The sequence below is a fragment of the Podarcis gaigeae genome (genome assembly GCF_964106915.1).
Source record: "Podarcis gaigeae genome assembly, chromosome: 4".
NCBI lineage: Eukaryota > Metazoa > Chordata > Lepidosauria > Squamata > Lacertidae > Podarcis > Podarcis gaigeae.
Window position 1 is genome coordinate 80,485,555 of NC_139677.1, and position 26,327 is coordinate 80,511,881.

Below are 26,327 nucleotides of genomic sequence, written 5' to 3' on the forward strand. Positions count from 1 at the left end.
TGTACAGGGCGCCACTGGAATTTGAGAGCTCAAGGTAACTGAGTTACAAGTAAATGTCATCTGTTTTCAAAATGCAAAGCCAAGGAGAAACCAATCAGCTGAAGAATTTTTACTGTGTGTGGATGTGTTTGAATTAAGTGCAACACGTAACTATTAACTTTTGGCAATTTAGGCTTCTATATCCAGATTTTTTCTTGATACAAAGCCCAAGAAAATGACTCATTTCAAACCAAATAAGGACTTTCCCTCTCATGTTTGTACCACCTCTTGGTTCCCAGGGAGATTTAAGTTCATGGAAGGATAATTGGGAAAAGGACGGAAATAGAGACAGATGTAGGTGCCGAAATAGTCTTGCATGTGCTGCTGTGGTGTGCTGGTTGATAACACCTGTGGGGCGATCTGAAACTAACCGAGCAAGAGGGTTGCAAGAAGGCTTTATTATTATCCATTTGAGCCTGTATTTTTTGCATTACGCATCGTTTCTCTTCAGCTGCAGTTCATCTTCTCTCCAAAACAAAGGTATTTGTCTTGCTGTCTGCTGTGGCAGAATTATGTCCCAGAACATCAAGTAACTTTTAAGGAAGTGGGGTGAGCCCTGTAGTTCTCAGTAACTAGATCCATTTAACCCAAGGTACCACTGTACTTGGTAATGTGAAACTGATGTTGAGCAGCTAACTGGTAAATGGTGGAACAGTATACTGTTGTTTACCTACAGAACACAGCAGTGTCTTAAGTGGATGCAAAGAGAGGATACACACACACGAGCTAGACCCAGAAGCCAAAGAGTCATGCCATTCTCTGAGCCTCCAAAATCATTTTCTGTCTGTTTCAAGCAGTTTATCATTTCTACCTGCGTAGATTCAGAGTTAACTTCACCTGAATGCAATTTAGGTAGTTACCTAGGTCAACTCTAGAGAGAATTTCATCTGCAGCTGCACCTGGAAGGGACTTTCTCTTCCCAGCGCTGCCTTCTGTACAGGTGATACCGGGAGACAAACTAGATGTGATGCTAAACGCGTCACTTTGGAATCACAACTGTGGTTTTTTTTAAATAAGAAAAATAAATCGGGTTTACTTGGGGGCGGGTGCCCGTGTAACTTTTATCAGGATCACTGCATGCAGGGAGAGGTGGTTGAAACCCTTTCTATCCTCACAATGGTTCCAACGAAACGTTCTCCCCAAGCAGCTGCTAAGCCAGGAAGAAAAGTTATCATTAGCTTTTCTCCCTTGCTAAGAATTTAACATGCTGCGAGGCTAACAATGTGGGCTGGTGGGTGGGTTTGGGGCAGGATTCGTGCACAAGAGTCCACTCCCTGCATGTGGTTTCTAGCAACTGGTATTCAGAAGCACAGCCAAATCACGGACAGTAGCCTTCAATAGCTGTGAACACTGCTAAGTTGAATAGAGTGCTGGAGTGCTTCTTCTCTGCTTGAAGGAAAGAGAGAAAAGCTGCAGGAGAAGGTAAAAGTGGAAATCTCTCATAGGAGCTGCAAGGCATGGCCTAACTGAGACACAGGAGGCTGAGTGCTTGAGCTCAGGAAAGACAGGAAAATACAGCTGTTTGGAAGCGGGTAGAAGAGAATGTGAGCCCATGCTTGGGTTAAACCACAGAGCCTAGGACTTGCCAATCAGGTCAGCGGTTCGAATCCCCACGACGGGGTGAGCTCCCGTTGCTCGGTCCCTGCTCCTGCCAATCTAGCAGTTCAAAAGCACGTCAAAGTGCAAGTAGATAATAGGTACCACTCCGGCGGGAAGGTAAACGGTGCTTCTGTGCACTGTTCTGGTTCACCAGAAGCGCCTTAGTCATGCTGGCCACATGACCCAGAAGCTGTACACCGGCTTCCTCAGCCAATAAAGCGAGATGAGTGCCATGACTGGACCTAATGGTCAGGGGTCCCTTTACCTTTATAGATATTATGTTTTAACTCATCTATAGCTATAAGGTTCTGCAAGTAAAGTTTAAAGTCTAGACGTTGGTTTAATTTCCAAAGAAGGGTTTCAGTCACATACATGATTTGCGCTTCTTAGTTGTGATTGCGCTATCCTTATTTCAACAGTGTAGTGAAAACGAAGGCAGAATCGCAACCGTTACCTTCCCTCCTGCCAGCATCAGCCACCAGGAGCTGGGACACGGCCATGGATCTACCACTCGACTGCTCTCTAACCCCCCTCTAGGATTGCTCTGCCTGTTTTACATGGTTTTTCTTTTCTTTTCCTTTTTTTGTAATCTGTCAAGCCTGGAACCCTCTAGTTGCAGAGGATGAAATGTCTCAAGAACAAGCTGATCTCCTGAGGACAAGCTCAGAATGAGAAGCCCCAGATGGCAAAAGTCTCACTCGTCTCTCTTTGGACTGACCCTTAAACAAAACATCTCGCAGTACTTTCTTGCTGCAAAAAAAAGCAGTTAACTTAAAATTCATTCATCATATCAGTGTTTGCTTTGTAATGAACAGAGCACTAGTCCCGAGACTAAGTGGGAATATATCGGCTCCTTGTAATTTGATGGGCAATTGCGCGGAAATTATGAGCCTGCGCAACAGACCATGAAGTGTTACAGGGACACAAACATACTTCTTTCTCTCTCTTTTAAAAAATGTGTTTCTAGCAACACATTTCATAACAACTCCTTCTACAGCATAATTGGTTCTGGGTTTCTGAATGCCGTTTTGTTTTTCACACTAGTCCTTTAGGTTTTAATGACATCAACGCATTGACACTTCAGTCAAGCAGTTGTATGCAAAAGACAGAAATATTAATCTATGAAATATTCTAGAAGGCATAAATATCAGGTCCGTCAATCCTGTTTTCTCAGGCACAATGTGGAAAGGCAGTAGCTCATGCTTTGCCTGCAAAAGGTGCTGGGTTCGATTTATAGCATTTTTCCAGGTGGGACTGAAAAAAGACTTTCCTGACTGAAACTCTTGAGAGCAGCTGCCAGTCAGTGTTGACAGCACTAAGTGAGATGAACCAATGGTCCAACTTGATAAATAAATGGCATTTTCCTGTGTTCCTCGTTTATATAAGCAAATGCAGAGAAAGCTAGTTTCACATAAGGCATTTATTCAAGCATATAAACAAATACTCCATGCAGCATACGGATATCTCTGGCCACAAGTCCATAACAGGAGGACAAATTGGAAGGCAAGCGAGAGAACCTTAGATAGGCTCTCTGTTAAATATGCACGGCAGGCAGATGTATGCAAAAGATTAAGCAAACCAAGCAACTTGTTTATTAGAGAGCTGGCACAATGTCTTTGTTAATAAAATAAGCTATTAGTCTGAAGTCCTCTCTTCAAAATTAATTTCAGCCATCAGTTCGCTCGATGGCCTTTGGCGAGCCTGCCAATATTGGAGCTCCAAATCTTAAATATCTTCAGGACAATAATACTAGGGACAGATGTGTCCGTCTCATTTGGGTTCATATCACTTTTGCCATTTTTGGTTTTGAAGCCCATTCTGCTACATTTCAAAAATTTGAAAAAGTCAGATTTGAAGGATAGCTGTATTTCAGCTTGCATATTGTTTTGGGGTGTGTGAATTATGTAGGTTTACATTAAATCACGAGCCGAGTCCAGTTTCTCCCCCATCCTTCCCCTCAGTGCACCTTGTGCAAGTTGTTGTAATGCAAAATCCTCAGGAGAACCAAGTTCCAATCCGTACATCAGTCCAGGAGATGCAGACCTAGCAAGTTTATTTATGTGGGAATTCTGGCCCAACTAATTCCTTGAGGTTGAATGTGTCAAAGGTTAAGTGTCTAAACCAAATTGCATTTCTGATTGTTGTCCACTTCCATTGTATCACATGGGTCTTTTGATCTTCAGAGGTGTTGTGGGGGGCACATGAAAGGCTGTGGAGGAAAGGAGTCCCCAAAAATCGCAAATGGGAATGTAGATACACATGTGCAGCCATTTGGTTGCAGACATTCCTCCAGACAAGAAAGATTTGCTTTGCATTCCTAAGGGGTGGGGGGTATCTGAAGTCGCATCCAAAGCCCAGAAGAGTGCGGAGCGAAAGCCCAGGAGAGAACAGAGAAGCTTTTCCATTTCTTACCAGCCCTTAACCCCACCCCACTAGAGAACAATAAAAGGGAGTGATTAATTTACATCTGAGATGGGATAAACATCTCCCCCAGGTTTGGTGGCATTATCCAGGGGGCTGGGAGGGCACTGGATTGAGGAAGGGCCATAGCTCAGTGGTAAGCAATCTGCTTTGCATGCAGAAGGTTCCAGGCTCAGTTCCATTCATCTGCAGATAGGGCTGGGAATGCCCCCTGCGGAGCTGTACGCAGGCATGTTGTCCATACTAAACTAGATGGACCAGTGACTCAATAAAATCCAGATGCCCATGTTCCAATGACCTATTGAATCTAGTGCCTTCCCCTGATATTGTCACAACACACTCTTCAACTGTCTTTGAGGCACAACCCCTTTTGGCCCTACCAGCACCAGTAAAGGTAAAGGGACCCCTGACCATTAGGTCCATTCGCAAACAACTCTGGGGTTGCGGTGCTCATCTCACTTTACTGGCTGAGGGAACCGGCATACAGCTTCCACAGGTCATGTGGCCAGCATGACTAAGCCGCTTCTGGTGAAACCAGAGCAGCGCACGGAAACTCTATTTACCTTCCCGCCGGAGTGGTACCTATTTATCTACTTGCACTTTGACATGCTTTTGAACTGCTAAGTGGGCAGGAGCAGGGACCAAACAACAGGAGCTCACCCCGTCACAGGGATTCAAACTGCCGACCTTCTGATCGGCAAGCCCTAGGCTCTGTGATTTAGACCACAGTGCCACCCGCATCCAACATCAGTAGGCAAGAGCATTCTTACAGCATGTCTGACATCAGAACTACCTTTTCTGGGTTGCTGCTCCCTCTCCAGCCTCAGAGATGAAGTCCTGTGCCCCCTGCATCCTCCCCTGTAGGATTGCAGCCTTACAGTATTTTGTAGTGGGTGGGAAACATCTCCAGTGTTCAGATTTCTTTGTCTAGCTTTCCATTGTTGCACTTGGCAAAAAAAACCCCCAACAACCAGGATTCAGACAAGACCTATTTATCCTCTCTAGTATAATGCTCCTGAGAGACGGAAAATGCAAGCAGGCTTTATGGAGCTATAACTTTTGTCTGATTTGTTTTTTAAAAAGAGGTTTTTGTCGCATTTGTAGCAGAAACAAAATAATTCATGTTCTCTGTGACTTTGAGTTATGCCATTGGGCATTTTGCTCTTGCGTCGCTTCCATACTAAACAGGTATTATGTTGCTCCATAATCTACATGAGCAGTAGTTAGATTGTGGCTGTTCATTTGTAAAAACAAATTTAAGCATGCTTAAGTGCAGGGCATTTTTTCCAGTTGGAACATGCCGGAACTCAATTCAGGCACTTTTTGGATGGGTGCCATTGCCATTCTAAGAGAACGAGGGAGGTGTTAATGGTGAGTTCCAATACCTCTTTTTCTAGAAAAATAGCACTGCTTACTTGTATTGACTTCAAAGGCCTTAAGCATGCTTAAGCATGCTGAAAGTGTTTTGTTAAGATGGCACAGCAGAACTAGTATGGCATAGAGGCTATGAATGAATTCCATAGAGCTATGGTGGTGTCATGGCCAGACTGTGGGACCAGGACTGAGCAGATCAGGATTTAGGTCCTCATTCAGCCACAAAACTCACGGCCAGTTAACCATCTCTCAGCCTAACCTACTTTACAGGGTTGTCCACATAAAATGGTGGTGTCCACATAAAATGAAGGAAGGGAGAACTATGTACACTCATCTTGAGTTCTTTGGAGAATACATGGGATATAAATGTCATTAATGAGCTAGGTTCATCTTTGCTCCAAACTCACTAGGCATGACCATCTTAAGCATAGCCAGCGCCGTGGTGCAAAGATCCCTCCAGCGCCCCCCCCCCTTTCCCAGAGTTGACCTTTTTTGGGGGCTGGAGGAGGCGGGCAGCGGCTGGAGGGCAGCTCCTCTGGCAGAGAAGAGACGGAGGCTGGACACAGCACCTCCTGGCTCATCTGGCTGCTTCGTGCCGTGGTGGCCACAACAAGCAACACACTGAGTGAGCCACTCCTGCCAAGCGCCGGCTCGTTCCCCCCCCCCTTTTAGCCTTCTGGCACCCCGTAGGATTTGGCATCTGCGGGCTAAAAGGGAAAAAACCGAGCTGGCGCTCAGTGAGAGTGGCATATGCACCCTCGCTCACTCAGCATGCTTGTTCGGTGTTCCCTGGACTCTCACATGGCACCCTCCAGAACTTGGTGCCCCATGTCAATGGGTAAGTCTAGGTCTAATGATGGAACCCTGTGGTCCTTCATAAATTGTTGGACTCCAACTGCCATCATCCCTGGCAACTGGCTGTGCTGGCTGGGGCTGATGGGAGTTGGAGTCCAACAATATCTGGAGGCCACAGGTTCTTTATCTCTGCCCTAGGTGGTTTTGGGCAAACCACTGCCACTTTGCCCCTTCCCACCCACAATATTAGGATAACCTGATGCTAATCTAACACAGCAATGTGCCTTAAACTGCTTTATATTACAGCAAGTATTTTGAAATAATAAAACCCTGTTATTTTTAGGGTTAAAATTTGCCAGAGGATGCCTAGTGAATGAGAACTGCATTCACTAATGTTGCTATTATTACAAAGAATCATTTATATGAACTTCCAACAGCTGTGTTAGATATGGGGTTAATATTTGCTCCAGTTTTTATGTTTAGATGAAGCAATCTTGGCCATTTCCCTGAATGTCAAATAACTGTTATGTGTGTGCAGTATTGCTTGAGATAATGCGAATGAAACCATAATGCTTGTGGTCAATTAACATGTAACATTCTGTTGTTCTCATAGCTATTTTAATTGGGTCAGGGCCTCTGTAGCTCTAGAAATCAGGGTCTTGCTCCTACTGGAGCTGTTTGGTGGGAGAAGGTTTATTGTGGATATTTTAATTAATTTTGTCAAGACAGTTAACAAAAAGTATATGCATATGCCTTTCTGAACTAAAAAAACTCAAACCTCAGTAATAATTTAATGTCTGCATGGCCCTACCATTAGACGGAGTGAGGCAGGAGCAGATGCTGGGGGTCCGGAAGTGATGGCACTCTGGTCCAGTGGAGGAAGCTGTCCAGTCCTCTGTATTGAAGTAATATGCAAGTGTCATCCTGGATAGCAACATGTGTTTGGCTGGTTCTAATGCAATCTTTATGGTCAAACCTTTGCCCTCCTCCTCCACAGCATAATAATTTTAGCTCAGCTAGTGTGAAGGACCAGTGTGATACAACGCTTAGGGTGCCGGACATAGACTGGACAGAGAGGAACATAGTGGAGGTTGGTCCACTAGGGAGCACTGCCCAAGCAAACTCAGTCTGCCCTCAGTCAGCCCCTACCTTTCGGCCTTCCTTTTTATAACCAGTCCAGGTAGAAGCAGCACTACCTGTCAGACCTCATTTTCAGTGTTGCCCTTGCAAAACTCAGCAGGGAAGAGGATAGGGATAAAACTAGAATTAGTCCAGCATCCTGTTCCCACTGTGGCCAGCTGGATGCCTGTGGGAAACTCACAAGCAGGACTTGAAGGCAACAGCACTCTAGCGGGCTCTGCCTGTCACTGGCTCTGGCTCCAACTACAGTGTGGCTCCCCTGTCTTCCTCTCAATCAGCCACAGTGGGCACCATACACAACAAGTTCTCCCCAACACTGGGGGGACTTGCCCTGTGCAACACACACGCGTGACATCATGGGAGGAAGCCGCAAGTTCTGGCAGGGCCCTCCCCTCAAGATTGGAGAGGGCTCAGCCACATCCCCACATACTTCCTGGAGGGCTCAGCCACATAGAGTTGGTGCCTATGGTGGGCCACCCGCCACTGCTGAACCAATAAATACATCAAGAGATTCTGTGACAGGAATTCAACATCATACCCATGTGATCGTTCCATCAGTGCAAGCACTTCCGCTTGCCAGACAGAATGAGTCACCCTCCCCACCACCCCCAGGCTGTACTGGGGGGTTCTCCCGACCCCCCCCAACTGATTTGGGAGAGGGGCAAGGGGAAGAGAGTAGGGAAGCCCTCTTGCTCTAGAGAAAGTGTTTATGCATTGCATGGTCTGTGTTGTATTCCCTAAGCTGGTTGTTTCATCAATGCCAAACCAATAAGCAGCGCAGAAGTATGATTTAACTGTATGTCATCAGGGGGACGTGGGTGGCACTGTGGGTTAAACCACAGAGCCTAGAACTTGCTGATCAGAAGGTCAGGGGTTCAAATCCCCGCGACGGGGTGAGCTCCCGTTGCTCGGTCCCAGCTCCTGCCAACCTAGCAGTTTGAAAGCACATCAAAGTGCAAGTAGATAACTAGGTACCGCTCTGGCGGGAAGGTGAACGGCGTTTCCGTGTGCTGCTTTGGTTTGCCAGAAGCGGCTTAGTCATGCTGGCCACATGACCCGGAAGCTGTACGCCAGCTCCCTCGACCAATAAAGCAAGGTGAGCGCCGCAACCCAGAGTTGGTCACAACTGGACCTAATGGTCAGGGGTCCCTTTACCTTTACATCATGGGGAAGGGCCATAGCTCACTAGTAGAGTGTTAGCCTTGCAAGCAGAAGGTCCCAGTTTCAGTCTCCAGGTACAGTTCGAATCCTCAAATCCTGGCAAGCTGCTGCCAGTCAGGGTAGGCAGTACTGAGCTAAATAGACCAATGGTCTAACTTGGCAGCTTTCTGTTTTCCTATCTTGTCCTTCTCCTCAGGCAGGGAAAACATCCTTGTTGTTGCTGCAACAGATCAGCTTGTCTACCCCTCTGGAATTTGTACCTGATTAGTTCGTGCTGATGTTGCAAACAACTGCCTTCCATTATTCTTTATCTGAAATTAACTGTCACATGAAAGCAAGCTGTTCCTTTTATTCTCTTTTAGGAAGCTACCTAAACATCGCTTTGTTCTTCTTGATTATAACTGGGACAGCTGCTTTGCCAACAACAAACAAAGTATTTTAACAAAAGAAGCAGCTGCTGCTACAACTTCTCTCAGCTCCTAGAACTCAGCACCAATTCTGCGATGTCAAAGCTTCCAGAACTTTAGCTCATGTATTTAAAGACCAGATTTTGGGGGATTTTTTTTTTTAAGGAAATGTGCAGGGTTTTTCAAATGTCAGATTAAAGTAGCACCATTGGTGGAAGCAGTCAAAACACCCTCAAAAGCACAGGCAAGATAACAGCTACTGGCAGAGAGCTACTGTGAAACAGATGTTGGGGATACTGCAAAGCTGAAGACAGACTGAGTGGCAGGTTTTCCAATGATGTCAAAACTGTCAGATTGTTCCTTCAAACCTATTAAGAAAAATGGTAGCTGGTGAGCCATATTGTGGGGCTGAAATAAAGGCTACAAACGCTGAGCAATACACACACAAGCTCCAATATACTGCTATTAGAAATAAAACTGGGGTAGCTATAACCATTATTCTCATAATATTCACATATGTAAATGGTCCTAATGTTTCCTTTCAGAAGTATTAAGATGCCCAGTTGCAAATCACTTATTTGCATTAATAGATTTAATGCTATATGTAGCTATTTGGCAGAAGCAACTTTTAAAAAAAACTGAAGGCAGTACTTTCCATAAAATGAAGAGGGTGATGTTGTTCCTCAGTTAATGAATTAATGGAATGACACTGTGCTCTTTGAATCTGAACAAGGGTGTGGAAAGGTCGCACAATGCTTATGTCTCGCCGCTGCTGCATGAGCATCGCAGTATCCTACGGACTCAAACATCATTCAGAGTAAATCACTTTCCTGCTAGCTTCAGAGGACACATCTGTGGTTTCCAAGGTGATCTGACCTCACAGAAGATCAATCAGCTTTGCAGGCATAAATAGCTTTTATACACATTGCCCTGATCCTGATTTATTCCCTCAGTTGTGTCTGGGCGCGGTGAGCGCCCAGATCAATGATTCACTAATGCTGCAATCTTATGTATTCTTATCTGGGAGTAAGAAACAGTGAGGCATGCTTGAGTCAAAAGTACATTGGGTCGGATGTTAGGCTACTATCCCCAGGGAGAGCTGCCCTTCACGGAGCAAAGCCAGCTGATACAACAAATGTGTGAAATATGGATGAAAAACATACTTCAACACTTTTGCCAACCAGTGTGGAAACCCTGACCCATTCCCAGAACAAAAAGTCCTGTTTTTAGTTTCACTTAGTTTCGTTTTAGCTTAGTTTAATGGGACTTACTCTCGGGTAAGTGGGCATAGGATTATAGCATAGGGACGCAGGTGGTGCTGTGGGTTAAACCACAGAGCCTAGGACTTGCCGATCAGAAGGTCGGCGGTTTGAATCCCTGCGATGGGGTGAGCTCCCGTTGCTGGGTCCCTCCTCCTGCCAACCTAGCAGTTTGAAAGCACATCAAAGTGCAAGTAGATAAATAGGTACTGCTTCAGCTGGCCCCATGACCCGGAAGCTGTACACCATCTCCCTCGGCCAGTAAAGTGAGATGAGCGCCGCAACCCCAGAGTCGGTCATGACTGGACCTAATGGTCAGGGGTCCCTTTACCTTTAAAGCCAGGATACCCTGATGGTGACAAATGGCAGATGTTCTCAGCTACTTTCTTAGGAACATAGGATGCTGCCTTATACTGAGTCAGCTTTCTGATCTACCTAGCTCAGCATTGCCTGCATTAACTGACTGCGGTTCTCTGGGAATTTCAGACAGGGGAGATTCCCGTCCTACCTGGAGTTGCCAGGGATTGAACCTGACACCTTCTGCATGCAAACAAACGCTCTCCAGTCAAACCTCGGTTGTCGAATGTAATCTGTTCCAAAAGCACGTTCAACTTTCAAAATGTTTGACAACCGAGGTGCGGCTTCCAATTGGTTGCAGGAGCTTCCTGCACTCAAGCAGAAGCCGCGTCAGAAGTTTGGGTTCTGAAAATTGTTTGAAAATCAGAACATTTACTTCCAGGTTTTCGACGTTTGGGAGCCGAAACGTTCCAAAATGGAGGCGTTTGGGAGCTGAGGTTTGACTGTACCACTGAGCTACAGTCCTAGACTGCCCAGAGTGGCTGGGGCAGCCTAGCCAAATGGGTGGGGTATAATTGACAAAATTATTATCATTAGACAGTTTCTTAAATGGCTGAGTATTCTCTCGTTCTCTCTCTCTTTAAGAAAAGGCTGATTAAATTAATGGGTCTACTTTGAGTGTGACGAATTCTGGATATCATCCAGCATAGTGATTGTCCTTCAGACTTTCTGTTGTCTTCATTTTAATGGGAAAGGGGGAAAGATGGCTTTGCAACATTGCCATTATCATAGATGTACTGCTGTTGCTGGGTTGTTTGGTTTCTCCATGACTCAATTTGAAAAATTTTGTATTGCAGAGAAAATGTTGTTTTCTTCTCTGCTACCACTTAGCTTAATCCACTTATTTGTCTTCTGTTTACCAGCTGGTTTTATTTTATTTTATTTTTAAAAAGCAGCAACAAGATAAAAAAAATGTTCTGAAGTGATGGCCACCACCTGTTTTTCCTTAACAAAGTCTGTGCCACTGTCTTAGGGTGGCTCAGATCTCTTCTCATTAGATAATGCTTCTGGGCCAAGAAAGGGTTGCTATGACGATTGCAAGTAGACCTTTACACAGGAGAAGTGCAGAGGTGAACACGAAGAGTGTAATCAGGATGAGAAGTTGTAACAAATGAGAGACCAAGTTGTGCCCAAATGACAGAAGAGAGAGAAATGTACCAGATGTAACCGCTCTGTGAACAGATGGTACAGAAACAGCAAAGAGGTAAGCAAACTTGGGGAAATTATTTGACAATGACCTGAGACTAGCCATGGGCAAATCTGTCAGTATTAATTTCTTTTAGCTTCTCGTTTTTCCATTCTTAAGTTTAGTTCTCCACACACATTTCCACATCAGTTTGCAATTTCCTTTCAATCCTCATGAAAATTCATAGGCATTTTGGTGCAATTTTCACCTCATATATACATTTTTAAGTGCAATTTGTCTAATTACATTCTCTCCCCCCCCCCCCCCGAAGTGGCATTCCCTATTATAGGGCATTTGTATGTTGTGTTATTCATACACAAAGAAAATATTCCTTTCCACAGAGAACTGGTTGGGGTTTGCTGAGGTTGGAGGGCATGACCTTATTTGCTCGAATGCACCAGCAGCCACTGGGTGCTGGGCAGACATGCCGTCAACTGGTGGAAAGCCTTGTATGTGCCCCCACTCCCCTCCGTCTTCTGATTTTCATGTTGCATTTGTGCACACCTCAAAGGGACCAGTCTTTCCCCCACAGTGACCCAACTTTCCCCACTCCCTAGATACTTCCCACCACCTGCTGGAATAATTTCTGGCCCATGTGTGTCCATTTCAAATCTAGATCTGGAACTTGGTGGTGGGAGAGAAAAGCTTTTAGGTGGGGCTACCTTTGAAGGTGACCCAGAAACTACAACTAATCCAGAATGCGGCAGCTAGACTGGAAGTGGCCACCGAGACCATATAATACCAGTCCTGAAAGACCTACATGGGCTCCCAGTACATTTCCAAGCACAATTCAGTGTTGGTGCTGACCGTTAAAGCCCTAAACAGCCTCGGCCCAGTATACTTGAAGGAGTGTTTCCACCCCCATCATTCAGCCCAGACACTGAGATCCAGCACTGAGGGCCTTCTGGCGGTTCCCTCACTGCGAGAAGCAACATTACAGGGAACCAGGCAGAGGGCCTTCTCGGTAGTGGCACCCTCCCTGTGGAACGCCCTCCCATCAGGTCAAGGAAATAAGCAACTATCTGACTTTTAGAAGACATCTGAAGTTTTTAATGTTTGCTGTTTTAGCATGTTTTTAATATTCTGTTGGGAATCACCCAGAATGGCTGGGGAAACCCAGTCAGATGGGCGGAGTTATTATTATTAGAAGAGAAGTGTTTGGATTTGATATCCTGCTTTATCACTACCCGAAGGAGTCTCAAAGCGGCTAACAATCTCCTTTCCCTTCCTCCCCCACAACAAACACTCTGTGAGGTGAGTGGGGCTGAGAGACTTCAAAGAAGTGTGACTAACCCAAGGTCACCCAGCAGCTGCATGTGGAGGAGCAGAGACGCGAACTCGGTTCACCAGTTTACGAGTCCACTGCTCTTAACGACTACACCACTCTGGCACACATGATGATGATGATGTGTTTATGTGTGCAACTAGCAAGCAAATGATGGACTAAGTTCCCTCCCCCCCTCACTGAAGTCACATTCTTCTGGCCACACTCTGCACTAAAGCAAAATTTCTCTGAGCCCAGCACAAATCTGCAACGTGGGCTGGCTTCATTCTTCTGATCCCAGCCCATGAGGCAGCCTTTCCTGTTTTGAAAAAGAAAAGTGAAAATCCTGAGGGATTCATGTCCTTAGTGTTTCTTGATGCCTCATCTGTGTTTATCATCTGATAAATGAGTGCACTGACACATGCCCTTTAAATAATGTTCTCTCCATGTCTCTGGGTCTCGTGTCAGTATTTCTCTGCACAGCAGGGTGATCAGAGGCTTAACTCACTCCAGGATGCACTGAGCTTTAGGAATCCTGTGCCTGGGATCTCAATGATTGCCATGGCATCTGTCTTTCCCTTTGTCCAGCATGGAGGGGTTACCATACCCTGTTGGCTTCCCTTGCCTGTGCATCAGTAAACACGGGCAGAAAGTCTTGTGGCTTCTGAGACAGAGAGCTTGTAACAGGGTGCTGTCTTTCAAACAATGTCCAAGAGTGTCATTTTTCAGGATGTTCCTTGTTCTTTTCCAACACTGCTTCTAATTGGCACTGGCAAATGAAACAAGATCTTCCAAGCTCCAGAGAGACTTCGCATAAATGCAAGCAAATAAAGTTTGCATAAACATATTCATCATCTACGATCACATTGCTCATGATTTTGTTTCAGTATTTTGAGTCTGGATTTTTATTGTGTCATTTCTATATATTGATTTATTTGTGTTTTAGCTTTGTGAGTTTATGGTTTTTATTTTGCAAATTGCTCAGAGACATCATCATCATTATTATTCTGAGGTTTATACATTTATTAAATAAACAAAATAGGCAAATTGTGGCAATTGAGCCTCCCCTTTGATCTAGCGTACCAAGAAGCAGCAACCAGTCATTGAATACACAAAGGTTGAGTCAGAAATCTACATTTCTGCCCTCCCAATTGCCACAGAAATGCCTCAGGCCCTCTGAATTTGATTCATGCCCTCACCCAGTGCAGACAAGTCCTCATTTTGAGTAGCTGCTAATAAGACCTGATCCAAAAACCCAATTAAAAACAGCACTGTCTGTTTTGATCCATTTCATTTCCAATGGCACATTTTCTTTGCTTATTTTCATGAAATTGCAAGTGCACTATGACCCCAGAAGTGTTCTGGAAGCCCATCAAATGCCCAAGCAGCAAATTAACAACAGGATAATAATTACAGAGACAATTGTCCTGTTGCACGTGTTGGCAGGAGTTTGACTTTCACACTTGATATTGGAATTACCTGAATATTCATCTGTTTATATTGCAACATGAATGTCATCGTTGGCTGTGCTTAGAGAATGTATGTGGGCAGAACCCAGCATAAGAATGAAAACCTCTCTTGTACACATGTGAAATAAGCTAGACCAGATATTTAGTAATTTAAAGTAGTTTGAGCTTTACATGCAGGATGCTATGGGGGGGGGGATGTTCAACTAAATCTAAGGGAGTTTCAGTTGGTTTGTAAATATGTCAAATTATACAGCCAGGTCAACCCAATTTTGTGAAGGGAAAAATTAGGCCAAATTGTGTATCTTTTACTTAATGAAGTCACTTCATTTTGTTGATTACAGTTTTGTGTTGCATTCCAGTGTGCTCTTAGGGAAGCTTGTGTTCCATTGTAATCAAGTGGAATTAGATATGGCTAATTCTGCCTAAGAACCTCAAGTGGGACCATTCATAAAATGGCATCTCCTCGACTTCCTTTTTCACCCCCCCTTGTTTCTCTGCAGTGTTGTTCCAGAGGGTTGGAGGAGCCGCTGCTGTGTGGGTGGCAAACAGGCAGAAATCCAAGGCTGCCTCCTTGCACAAGTTGCCTTTGGATGTTTCCAAGCCTCTGTACTCCGTTGCATTTTATATTCTGCTGCTGTAGTTTTTCTTCTCTCGTTTTCACTTGAGCTTTATCCAGATTCTTCTGTTTCTGTTGCTGATGCTGATACGCTCCAGTTTTGAGGGAAGTTATTTTGGTGTGTTTTCATGCTACTATATGGCTGTTGTTGTTTTTTACACTGCCTTGCAGATGGCCAGAATGGAATCCACAATTTCAATTTTAAAAAACGTATGTGTTGACAGCCATTAAGGGATACATGTTGATCTCTCTCTGCTATCCCCACATCCCCACGTGCTTCTGAACAGCTCCCAGGCCTAATGAAATTGTCAAATAGTTTCGATGAATTGGGAAGAATTGGGAAAATAAAGATATGATACCCTCCAATTAATGGACTGATGATATGACATGCCTGGCAATTTACGAACGGGTTGCTTTCAGGCGCAGACTTTGTATGCATAAATACGATAACATTTGGAATGAGTTTATACAAAATGAAGTACAGTAGGCTATTGGCATTTACATAAGCACTAGGACAATAACTCTAGACCAATTTAAACAGGAATGTAAGAGACAAAAAAAATAGTTTGGATCAATTGTTGAATAAATTGTACAAATAGCATGAACAATTATTACTCTGTTCTATGGACCTCTTGTGGCCTGCGGTCCTTTACAGTTGTACCTTGGAAGTCGAACGGAATCTGTTCCGGAAGTCCATTTGACTTCCAATACGTTTGGAAACCAAATTGTGGCTTCTGATTGGCTGCAGAAAGCTCCTGCAGCCAATCAGAAGTCCCACAAGCCCCGTCGGATGTTTGGGTTCCAAAAGAACATTCACAAAATGGAAAAATCATTTCTGGGTTTGCGGCATTCAGGAGCCAAAATGTCCGAGTTCCAGGGCATTTGACAACCAAAGTACGACTGTATTTATATTTGCACTCTATGGCAGGTCACCACACTTAAGGTAGCTGAACCGTAACTTCCATCAATCCCAACCATGGCCAGTGATCCTTGGGGACCTAGTAAGTGTTGTTGTTGTTGTTCAGTCGTTTAGTCGTGTCCGACTCTTCGTGACCCCATGGACCAGAGCACGCCAGGCACTTCTGTCTTCCACTGCCTCCCGCAGTTTGGTCAAACTCATGCTGGTAGCTTTGAGAACACTGCCCAACCATCTCGTCCTCTGTCATCCCCTTCTCCTTGTGCCCTCCATCTTTCCCAACATCAGGGTCTTTTCCAGGGAGTCTTCTCTTCTCATGGGGTGGCCAAAGTACTGGAGCCTCAGCTTCAGGATCTGTCCTTCCAGTGAGCACTCAGGGCTGATTTCCTTAAGAATGGATAGGTTTGATCTTCTTGCAGTCCATGGGACTCTCAAGAGTCTCCTCCAGCACCATAATTCAAAAGCATCAATTCTTCGGCGATCAGCCTTCTTTATGGTCCAGCTCTCACTTCCATACATCACTACTGGGAAAACCATAGCTTTATGCGGACCATTGTTGGCAAGGTGATGTCTCTGCTTTGTGGTTGCATATTCCTGATTCTTTCTCATAGTCCAAAATGTTAAACCAGGCCCACCTCAAGTATCGACATTTCAAAATCAGATTACCAAATAGCATACTTTTAGACGCTTTGCTTTTCATGCTTTTGATATACAGTTTCAATACTTTTTGCAGTGCTAATAATTTTTTAATGGAGCTGCACTTACAGAAATGGTGAAAGGGACTCTAATCCGGAAGAGGTTCCCAAGAGTGGAAGTGGCGGCAAGGTGATTTTTACCCACACCCCTCTACAACCCCTAATATAACCATCCACACTGTTCTCCAAGTCCGCAGAGCAGGTTTTCTAAGGGGGAAAGTAGGAAGCAGCAAAAACAACTCCCCCCAATGTCTCAAGTGAGTTTCCCGTGTGAAGCTCAACTCATGGGAACATTAGATCCGATGTCCTGATGTCACTTTGATGGCGTTTGATTGTAATGACCAAAACATTGGACTGGATCCACTTGACTAGATCCACTCGCGCAAGAACTTTTAGCTGCTCAAAGAAACTTTTCCTCCCTCTCCTCTCTCCATAAAAGGTAAAGGGACCCCTGACCATTAGGTCCAGTCGTGGCCGACTCTGGGGTTGCGGCACTCATCTCGCTTTATTGGCCGAGGGAGCCGGCGTACAGCTTCCGGGTCATGTGGCCAGCATGACTAAGCCGCTTCTGGCAAACCAGAGCAGCACACGGAAACGCTGTTTACCTTCCCGCCGGAGCGGTACCTATTTATCTACTTGCACTTTGACGTGCTTTCGAACTGCTAGGTTGGCAGGAGCTGGGACTGAGCAACGGGAGCTCACTCCATTGTGGGGATTCGAACCACCGACCTGTGGTTTAACCCACAGCGCCACCCGTGTCCCTTCCTCTCTACATGTGCTCCCATAAATCTTTTCTGGGCTTTCCTGCCCAACCCTCTGGAGCAGTTTTGGGAAGGGTGTGGGGAAAGGAAGGGGAAGTTGTATTGCAGGAGTAGAAATCCTTCCACTAGCAGTTCTCTTTAGTTGGCTACTGCGCATTGTCCAGAGAAAACAAAGAGATTTGGCTACCGATGGAAGGCAATAACATATCACTGAAATAAATGCCACTGAAGTTGTGAGGATTGCTGCCCACAAGACGGGCACATTGAAAGAAAGTTAGTGCACTATTGGAATTACGGTGGGCATAATTAAACTGTCCAAGCTGAATACAGTGTCTTAAAAGCAGCAGTTTAATTACTGGAGGTTGTTTTCATACAGCTGTTCACATAATCACAATATTATGCCCTACAGGAATCTTCTGAGGGAGGCATTTCTCAAACTGCAATAAGCCGGAAGATGTAAATGGCATTTTCTGAAATAATACTCTCTGATCGCAGGAATGGAGAAAATATTCTGCTCTTCATTAAATTGTCGTGTCACATTTAGGTTTTGTTTTTTAATTTCCAGCTCTCAGGTAAGCGCAGGTTTGCTCTGCTTCTTGGTGACAGCAAAAGGTCTTGGCTTGGCAATATTCGCCATGTAAATTAGCACCTAAGGGGGTTATGCATCAAAATTAATCTGCTCTGAACTGTAGCAGCATCTTATCTGCTTATGTTGTGCTTAAAACGGGTCCTTTGCCCACACAGTTTAATTTTTAAACACAAATATGGTAGATCTAATAGTAGTTTAAAATTACATTTTGCACCTCAACCCGGGTCTCCCTAGTCTGAGACGCTAACCACACTGCCTATGTTTAATGATTTCCTATCCCACTCTTGAAGCAGCCAATAATTAAAATCACATAACAACTGAAAAACAGAACAGTCAAAAGGTACTAATACCATCTGAAAAGCTAAAACACTCGAGAAAATAAAAAGGCTTCACCCAGCACTGAAGAAAAGAGAGATGGGACTCAGAGTCAGGTGAGCTGAGGATTATTTTTATACAGGGGTTGCTATCTGTCGCTATTCAGATGTTGTTGAAATACAGCTTCCATCGTCTCTGATCATTGGCCATACTGGCTTGGGCTGGTGGGATTTGGCGTTCAGCAATATCAGAGGACCATAGATTAGCTCTCCCCCTGCTAATATCTGGACAGGTTCATGTGGGAGAAGGTTGTCCTAAAAGGACTAAAAGAAAGTAATCGGCAAACATTACGTAGGTATTCTGTATGCCTCCATTTTAATCCATGAATCTAGCTGCATTAACAATATATTAACTTGTAGCAATATTTGGACAGAGCTCTGGTAAAACTGCATGACATCCGGAATAATATTTTAAGACAGCACATAGCAAGCTAAGGAGAGAGCTCACATTTGTATAATCTCAGGTGCTTCATCTAATATCTCATTAAATGTTTGCTCCCGATTACATTTTCCGGTTGCCATTTCCATACAGCAGAGCAAGCACACACCAGTCTAACTTCTAACTAAGTTGACTCAGGGTCATTTGAATGTGAAGGGAAGCGGAATAATAATCTGTCTCCCATTTTCACAGGAAGTAGAATTAATTATTAAATGCAATATACCATATTGGCCCAAATATAAACCACACCTTTAAAATCAAGGGGGGGAAAGAAGAAAAGACAATACCCGAATAAGCCGCTCCCTTAAAATTCTGCAGGCACTCACACCTGTTCCGTTTTACTGTATGTCTGTTTCAGCAGTGATATCATAAAAGCCAATTTTTGTAAGGTTGCAAATTTAAGCCGCACTTTAACTTTTCAAGGTCAGATTTTTTTGCCGGGGGGGGGGGTGAGGCTTATATTCAGGCCAATACGGTATGTTACAGTGAAGGTCTGATGCTGTCCCTCTTGACAATTGCTGGTGATGAGGGCTGACACTTTTCTGACCCTTCCCCCATTTTCTGAAGTGTCTGCTTTGAATGCAGAAGGTCCCAGGTTCACTCCCTGACATCTCTGGGTAGGGCTGGGAGACAGTCGTGCCTGAAACCCTGAAGAGTTGCTGCCTGTCTGTGTATACAACACTGAGTTAAATGGACCTGTGGTCTAGCTTGGCATAAGGTGATTCCTAAGTTGCACCAGCCAGGTATGCCAAGTTGGGGGGGTTGGGGTTGGGAGCCACACCCCAAAAATTTTAATGGAGGTGCCAGGCCCCCTCAATGTTCTGCAGTAGCTGTGCACACATGCTATAGGGTGTCCATACAACATGGCCCCACGCTCCACTGTGTGCACGAGTGATGTCAGAACGCCTTTGCTGCTCACCAATTCTTCTCTGTAAATCCCACTCTGCTTCCCCACAATCACAGGCAATGTACCTCCAAGACTTTGCCTTGAAAAAATAGTATGTGATTCATAGTACAGTGGTGCCTCGCAAGACGAAATTAATTCGTTCCGCAAGTCTTTTCGTCTTGCGAGTTTTTCGTCTTGCGAAGCACGGTTTCCCATAGGAATGCATTGAAAATCAATCAATGCGTTCCTATGGAAACCACCTTCAGACCAGGTCCGGGGACAGTCTGTCCCCCGACCTCTTCTGAAGGCTGGCGGGGGGGGGGGCGAAAGTCTTTGCTTCCCCCCGCCTGCCTTCCTGGGACAGCGGAGACTTCTCCGCTGTCCGGGGCGATCTTAAAATCCTGGACCTCTTCTGAAGACTGGCGGGGGGCAAAAGTCTTTGTCCCCCCTGCCTGCCTTCCCGGGGGCTTTTAAATCGCCCCGGGACAGCGGAGAATTCATCCGCTGTCCCGGGGCGATTTTAAAATGCTCCCTGATGGCTTTTGAAGGCAGGCGGGGGGGAGCAAAGACTTTTGCCCCCCGCCCGCCTTCAGAAGAGGTCCAGAGGGCTCTCCAAGCTGCGGATAGCAGCCTGCTGCCCCGCGCGAGGGGCGCTCTTAAGCAGAGGGCCCCTTGCGCGGGGCAGCAGGCTGCTATCCGCAGCCTAGGCGGGAACTCTTCTGAAGGCTGGCGGGGGAGAAGGGCTTTTCTTCCCACCGCCAGCCTTCAGAACAGCCTTCTGAATGTTGGCGGTGGGGAGGAAAACCTTCCTCCCACCGCAAGTCTTCAAGACAGATCCGGGAACAGAGAAGCACTGCGCACCTTCCCCTCTGTTCCCGGACCTGTCCTGAAGGCTTGCGGTGGGAGGAGGGCTTTCCTCCCCACCGCCAACATTCAGAATGCTGTTCTGAATGTTGGCGGTGGGGAGGAAAAACCCTCCTCCCACCGCAAGCCCCGGGAACAGAGGAGAAGCCCTTCGCGCCTTGTCCTCTGTTCCCGGACCTCCCACCGCAAGCCTTAGGACAGGTCCGGGAACAGAGGAGAAGGCGCGCTGCGCTTCCCCGCTGTCTCCGGAGATTTCCCTATGGGCTTTCGTCTTGCGAAGCAAGCCCATAGGGAAATTCGTCTTGCGAAGCCGCTAAAAAATCGGAAAACCCTTTCGTCTTGCGGGTTTTTCGTTTAGCGAGGCATTCGTCTTGCGGGGCACCACTGTACAGGCAATGAAAATGCAGCATCAAAAGACACTCCTAATAAACAAATGACTTCTGCTTTGTAATGAAAAATGTTTTTTTTTAACCTTTCAACCACAGAACGCTTCCCCCAAACTTAAGAAGTGTCATCACTTGCCTTGTGAATCTTTGTCACTATGAATGGTACAACAAATTCTTTGCATGCAGAAGCTCCCAAGTTCTATTCCTGATATCTCCATTTAAAACACTGAATGTAGCAGAGCTGGCAAAGACTTCTGTCTGTTACCTTGGAGACCCTGCCAGCTGGAGCAGCCAGTTCAAGGCTACTTGAACTGCTCTGACGGACATATGCCAAAAATGCAACAAGATGGTTGAAGTTTTGAATCTTCACTGGGAAATGGTTTTTATGGATACATGACAGTTTTCATTCTTGCAATCACCTATCTTTTCCTTTCCTTTATGACTTAGGAGGCAAAGGTGTTCCACTTCACTGCAAAGGCTTTCCATTCAAATTATTCAGGGTCACTAACCTTCCAGACCCTATTAGGTCTGCAATCATAAGCGCACATAACTGGAAGTGAGTCTCTTCAGATCCAGTAGCATTCACATTGAGTAAACAAGCAAAGGATCAGACCACACAAATTCATCATGCATCATTTTCTCATATGATACCCCTACTTATTTAAACATAAAAACTGCTAGGGGTTATTGGTTCATGACTCTGTTGCCAAGAAAAAGTCCTAGTATAATACATTCCAGGTTTTTAAACAGTTGTGTTTTATTCCATTTTAGATTTACACAGTTTGAAACAACATAAATAACAATATACCCCATACAGTTCAAAAACATAGAAGATCTGATTATCAGTAGAAATATCTATAGTTTAAGGCACTGAGAGAGGGAAGAAAGAGAAAGCATTTAAGATGCTGGTTCCTCCAATTCAAGCACTTGTCCATCTCGAATGTGCTCACCGTTCGCACGCTTAAAAATACCCAAGCTACATTCATGGGCGTGCGCATACTGCTTCAATAATTCCTGACAGAAAAAAATCCTGTCCCATTTTTGCCAATGGTAAGAAACTGCTTTGCTTTGGAACATAATGAAGTGCTGTGCTAACCATGTTTAAACATACATTAAAACAATTATACAATATGGCTTTAAGACCCTGTATTTGGTTAAAATACACCAAGCAACATTAGGTTAGGCAACCTCAATTGGCCTTCAACAAAACGAGTTTTGTTACAAATGTTAGGACTATTATGATAGATACTATACAAATCTTTTCTAGGAGGACTGCAATTAATTTTCAACCACAAAATTTTGGTGAGTGAAGGTATGGAAGATTCACAAAGGGAGTCCTTGTTTGTCTTTTTAATACTCCTTATTTAGCCCATACTCACAACTGCTTCTTTCCATGATCTGTAACTTCAGGGTCTTGAAGAACAAACAAACAAAATCAGTGGTTTCTTATCCTGAGGTAATCCCAGCCATTCAGAGATCTTGTAGTTGATCGTATCAGGGCACGTTATGGTATTATGAAGCAAAACCAGAGTGAGTGCAATGTTTCTTGTTACCAATCTGAATTAGCCAGCATTTTTGTCCCATTTGTAATTCTTACAATAGGTAATTGCTGAAAACATTTATGTGTGTTTCATGGATGGCGGTGAAGTTTTTCACAATTACTCATCCCACCCGCCTTGCTTTTGGCTTGGCCTTACTCTACGCAAAACTGAATTAAAAAAGCTGCTTTCAGCATGTCACAATTACATGTATTGTATCCCTTCAGTAAAAGGAAGTGGTAGATGACATTCAGTTATGGATGTAAACTAGAGTTCAGTCTTGTGCGTACAAACTACATAATGCCATGTAAGGAAGGTAAGTATCACAGCGGTAAGTTTCCAAGATTCATTGAGATACATTTGTTAACGGAAGTGTAACCAGGTTTTTGGAGTCTAAGTAGTGACACCTTGTGGCCGGTTTAGTAACATCAAGCCTTTGCATTTTAAATGATCTATAAATTGTGTGTGTGTGTTTTGAACAGTGCATGTTCATACAGACAGAGAGGGTTATGACAATACAGAAAATCTCTAGTCTGATAGTCAGACTAATTCCAACCTCCCTTCTGTTTACATACCAACAGAAAAAATATCCACAAAATCCTTTGCAACTCAGGACTCCTCTGCACTTCCCAGGCATGGCCAGCACTTTAAAGCTCCATGTCCAGAGCAAATGGTAATCCATGGAAACTCCAAGTTGCAGTTTGTTACACTTCAGCTTTAAAGAGCGGGTTTTTGCGGAGAAAGTTCTGAGGCAGAGAGAGAGCTGTAAAGCCCGGACCTATGCCTGGAGAGAATAGGGGAAAAGGTTAAGTGTGGATAAGCCCTCAAAGGAGTTCAACATACTTTATCATGAGGCCCCTAATATGCTACTAACAACCAGGGTGGGGAGACAGAACCAAGGAGGACAGGGGGCTGATCATTGAATTTTTTAAAAATATTTTTTTTAAAACTTAGTATTTGACATATTATGGATGTTTACAAAATTCGAAAAGTAAATGTTATTTAGCAGTAAAAGACCTGTAGCCCAACAAACATATATGTGTGTGTAGATTTACTGAGTTTATGTATGAATATGTGAGCGTGTGATATGTATTTTAATTCATTCTGGATGGGGATATTTAAGGAAGGACGCAGTATTAGTGTGTGCCTGTGTGTGGAGGAGTCCCATAGGGCTCAATATATATCTGTTTTCCCTCTCTCACCATTGGTGAAGCACTGCAAGGGAAGAGGGGTCCATGCGCCCTCCCCACGCCCCTGCCCAGCCTTCCCTAGTTATGTGATGCATGTCACTAGTACACCAGAGGGAGAAAACAGGAATGTGTGCCAAAAGCAGGACCGGATCATGCCCTAAGTGTTCAGAACAATGTGGGCAACAAATCATTATAAATACAACAACAAAATTCAGGCGGTGCTCTAATATTAAACCTACAGCAATATTTATATATTATAATATATATATATATATATATTAAAAATTATAAGTCCTCCCGGACGTGTTTACGTCCATCTTGAAAATCCTTCTGTTCTGGTGCCAACCATGTGAAGTATACTTTCACCGGATCGACGTTCCAGTGTTTGTGAAATGATATTGGAACTTGATGGGAAAGATAGTCCTTTGGGTAATCCATTGGCCGAGCCTAAAAAAGGTGGAAAGAGAGTCAATGAGTTTCATGTGGCATGAAAGCTTTTACTGGAATTACACATAAAGATGCCTTTATGCAGTACGGTCAAGCCCAGTGAAGACAATTGGACCATATGCATGGTAGGGGTTGCACATACAGAGTATGTGTGAACATTGGGCTTTATGCATGTAAGACCGGGTGCCAATGTGGATCCAACACACCAAGTGGAATTGGTCCAGCATGTTTCCAACAGACAGGATCTGAATGTCCACATACAGCTAATAAAACCGCCACACTGTTTCTTCCTGTATGTATGTTAAACAACTCTGCAGATACCTAGTTTAATACATACAGAGATTTTCAGAACCATAACCACTTCATTCACATATAATCCATTAACTATAAAACCATTTTGTTGATAGGTTATGATCTGAAGGAAAGAGAAACAGATGCAAGTTGTTTTATTGTTACATATTGCATATTTTGCACTGAGAGAGAGATCGGGTTTAGAGTTGAGAGTATAGCATAATGAAAATGAAGGGTGCAATTAAGATAAATGCCTACTCTAGTCAAGATAAACAAGGGAAGATGTCAACTAGATAAAAGAAACACATCAAACCCAAGCAAAAACTGATGAAGTAATGATCCAAAAATATTCCTCTGAAAAACAGATATCCACACTTCTCTTATCTTGTGTACGGGGAGATTAGACACATTTTTAGCAGACTCCTTCATAGATTTTTGTGTTGAATCATGTGACCATAACGTTAGCTACAGAAAAACCTGTGGAGCAGTTCTTAACTACATAAAAACCTAATGCAGCAAGAATCATTGTTATTCAACGTCACAGTTCCCAAGATTTCTAAGCAGCCAGGAGAGCCTGGCAACACAGGGTTGGAGTTCTCATGCAATATATTTATTAAATGCCACTGTGTACCGGTAATTAGCCAGGCTTTTCACTGGAGTCAGTTGGTGGGAGCATATTTTGGAAGTACTCAAAGAACTTCACAAGCTTCCAGTTTAAAAATTCCTTCCAGTAGCACCTTAGAGATCAACTAAGTTTGTTATTGGTATGAGCTTTCATGTGCATTCACCCTTCAGCTCATACCAATAACAAACTTAGTTGGTCTCTAAGGTAATATTGGAAGGAATATTTTTATTTTGTTTTGATTATGACAGACCAACACGGCTACCTACCTGTAACTAAAGCTTCCAGTTTGTGAGCGCAAGTCTTCACCTTTAAAGCCCTATATGGTTCAGGACTCAGTAGGGAACCCTACTCCCTTACTAAACCACCCAAGTACCAAGGTCACCAGTGGAGGCCCTCCTCCCTGGACTTCCACCATCCAAGGTAAGACTAAGAGCCTTCGCAGTGAGTTCTGCCCTGTTTGTGGAATTCCCTCTCGGGGGAAGTTTGCATGATACCACCATTGTATTCACTTCAGTGCTGGGCAACTTTTAAAAAATTATCCCAGGGTTTATATTATATAACATTTTATTTTAACCAGTTGTTATTTATGCATTTTATCTTGTTTTTGGATGTAATTAATTAATTAGCATTTATTGTATTCCACATTATTCAAGTTTGCACTGAAATCACTGAAGCCTTCCATTCTTGCTTGAACTTCCTGAAATGAAATCAAATCCCACTTTTGTTCCAGTACCAGAATCTGATTGCCAACACAATCATGGTGCTGAATGATCAATAGGTGACATTATTACCATAATACAAATCAAGCATCTGGGGCTCTTGCTAATCTGCAAAGTCTATTGAGGATCAGGCCAACAGAATGAGACAATTAAAAGTAATTTGTTCATGAAAGCCTTTTCAGCATCCCAACAGGATCTACTTTTCACTGTCTCATAATGCAACAGTGCACATTAGTGAAGTATTCATGCCAAAGCAAACAAATTTACACACACTGGTTGCCATTAAATATTTAAATTTGCCTCTGTAAATCTAGTGAAGGAAATAAAAGGGATTTTAGATGACAAAATAATTAATTATACCTCAGCAACACTTCAGCATTGTAATCAGGCAGTTATTTTAAAAGGGCAGCTTATTCTAAAGAGATGTCTCCCCTTCAACTCTTGTTTTCATGTTCTTATGGAATTGAAATTTAAATATGTAATTGAACCCCAGGAAAGAAAAGCAACCCGGATTGCATAA

At 44.1% G+C, this 26,327-nt stretch overlaps 2 protein-coding genes across 5 annotated transcripts in view; both read right to left on the reverse strand.

The window, feature by feature from the left end:
* Window positions 1–26,327, reverse strand: part of LOC310843240 (cilia- and flagella-associated protein 337-like) — a 1,288,916-nt gene that overhangs the window by 1,117,242 nt on the left and 145,347 nt on the right. The window lies entirely within an intron of this gene.
* The window catches only part of B3GLCT (beta 3-glucosyltransferase), a 78,182-nt gene continuing 73,584 nt past the window's right edge, over window positions 21,730–26,327 (reverse strand). For all 4 annotated transcript variants that reach the window (XM_083736856.1, XM_083736854.1, XM_083736855.1 and 1 more), the window contains one exon: window positions 21,730–24,172. In XM_083736856.1, the coding sequence (XP_083592982.1) occupies window positions 24,011–24,172 (162 nt within the window). In that variant the 3' untranslated portion in view covers window positions 21,730–24,010. The remainder of the gene's footprint in view (window positions 24,173–26,327) is intronic.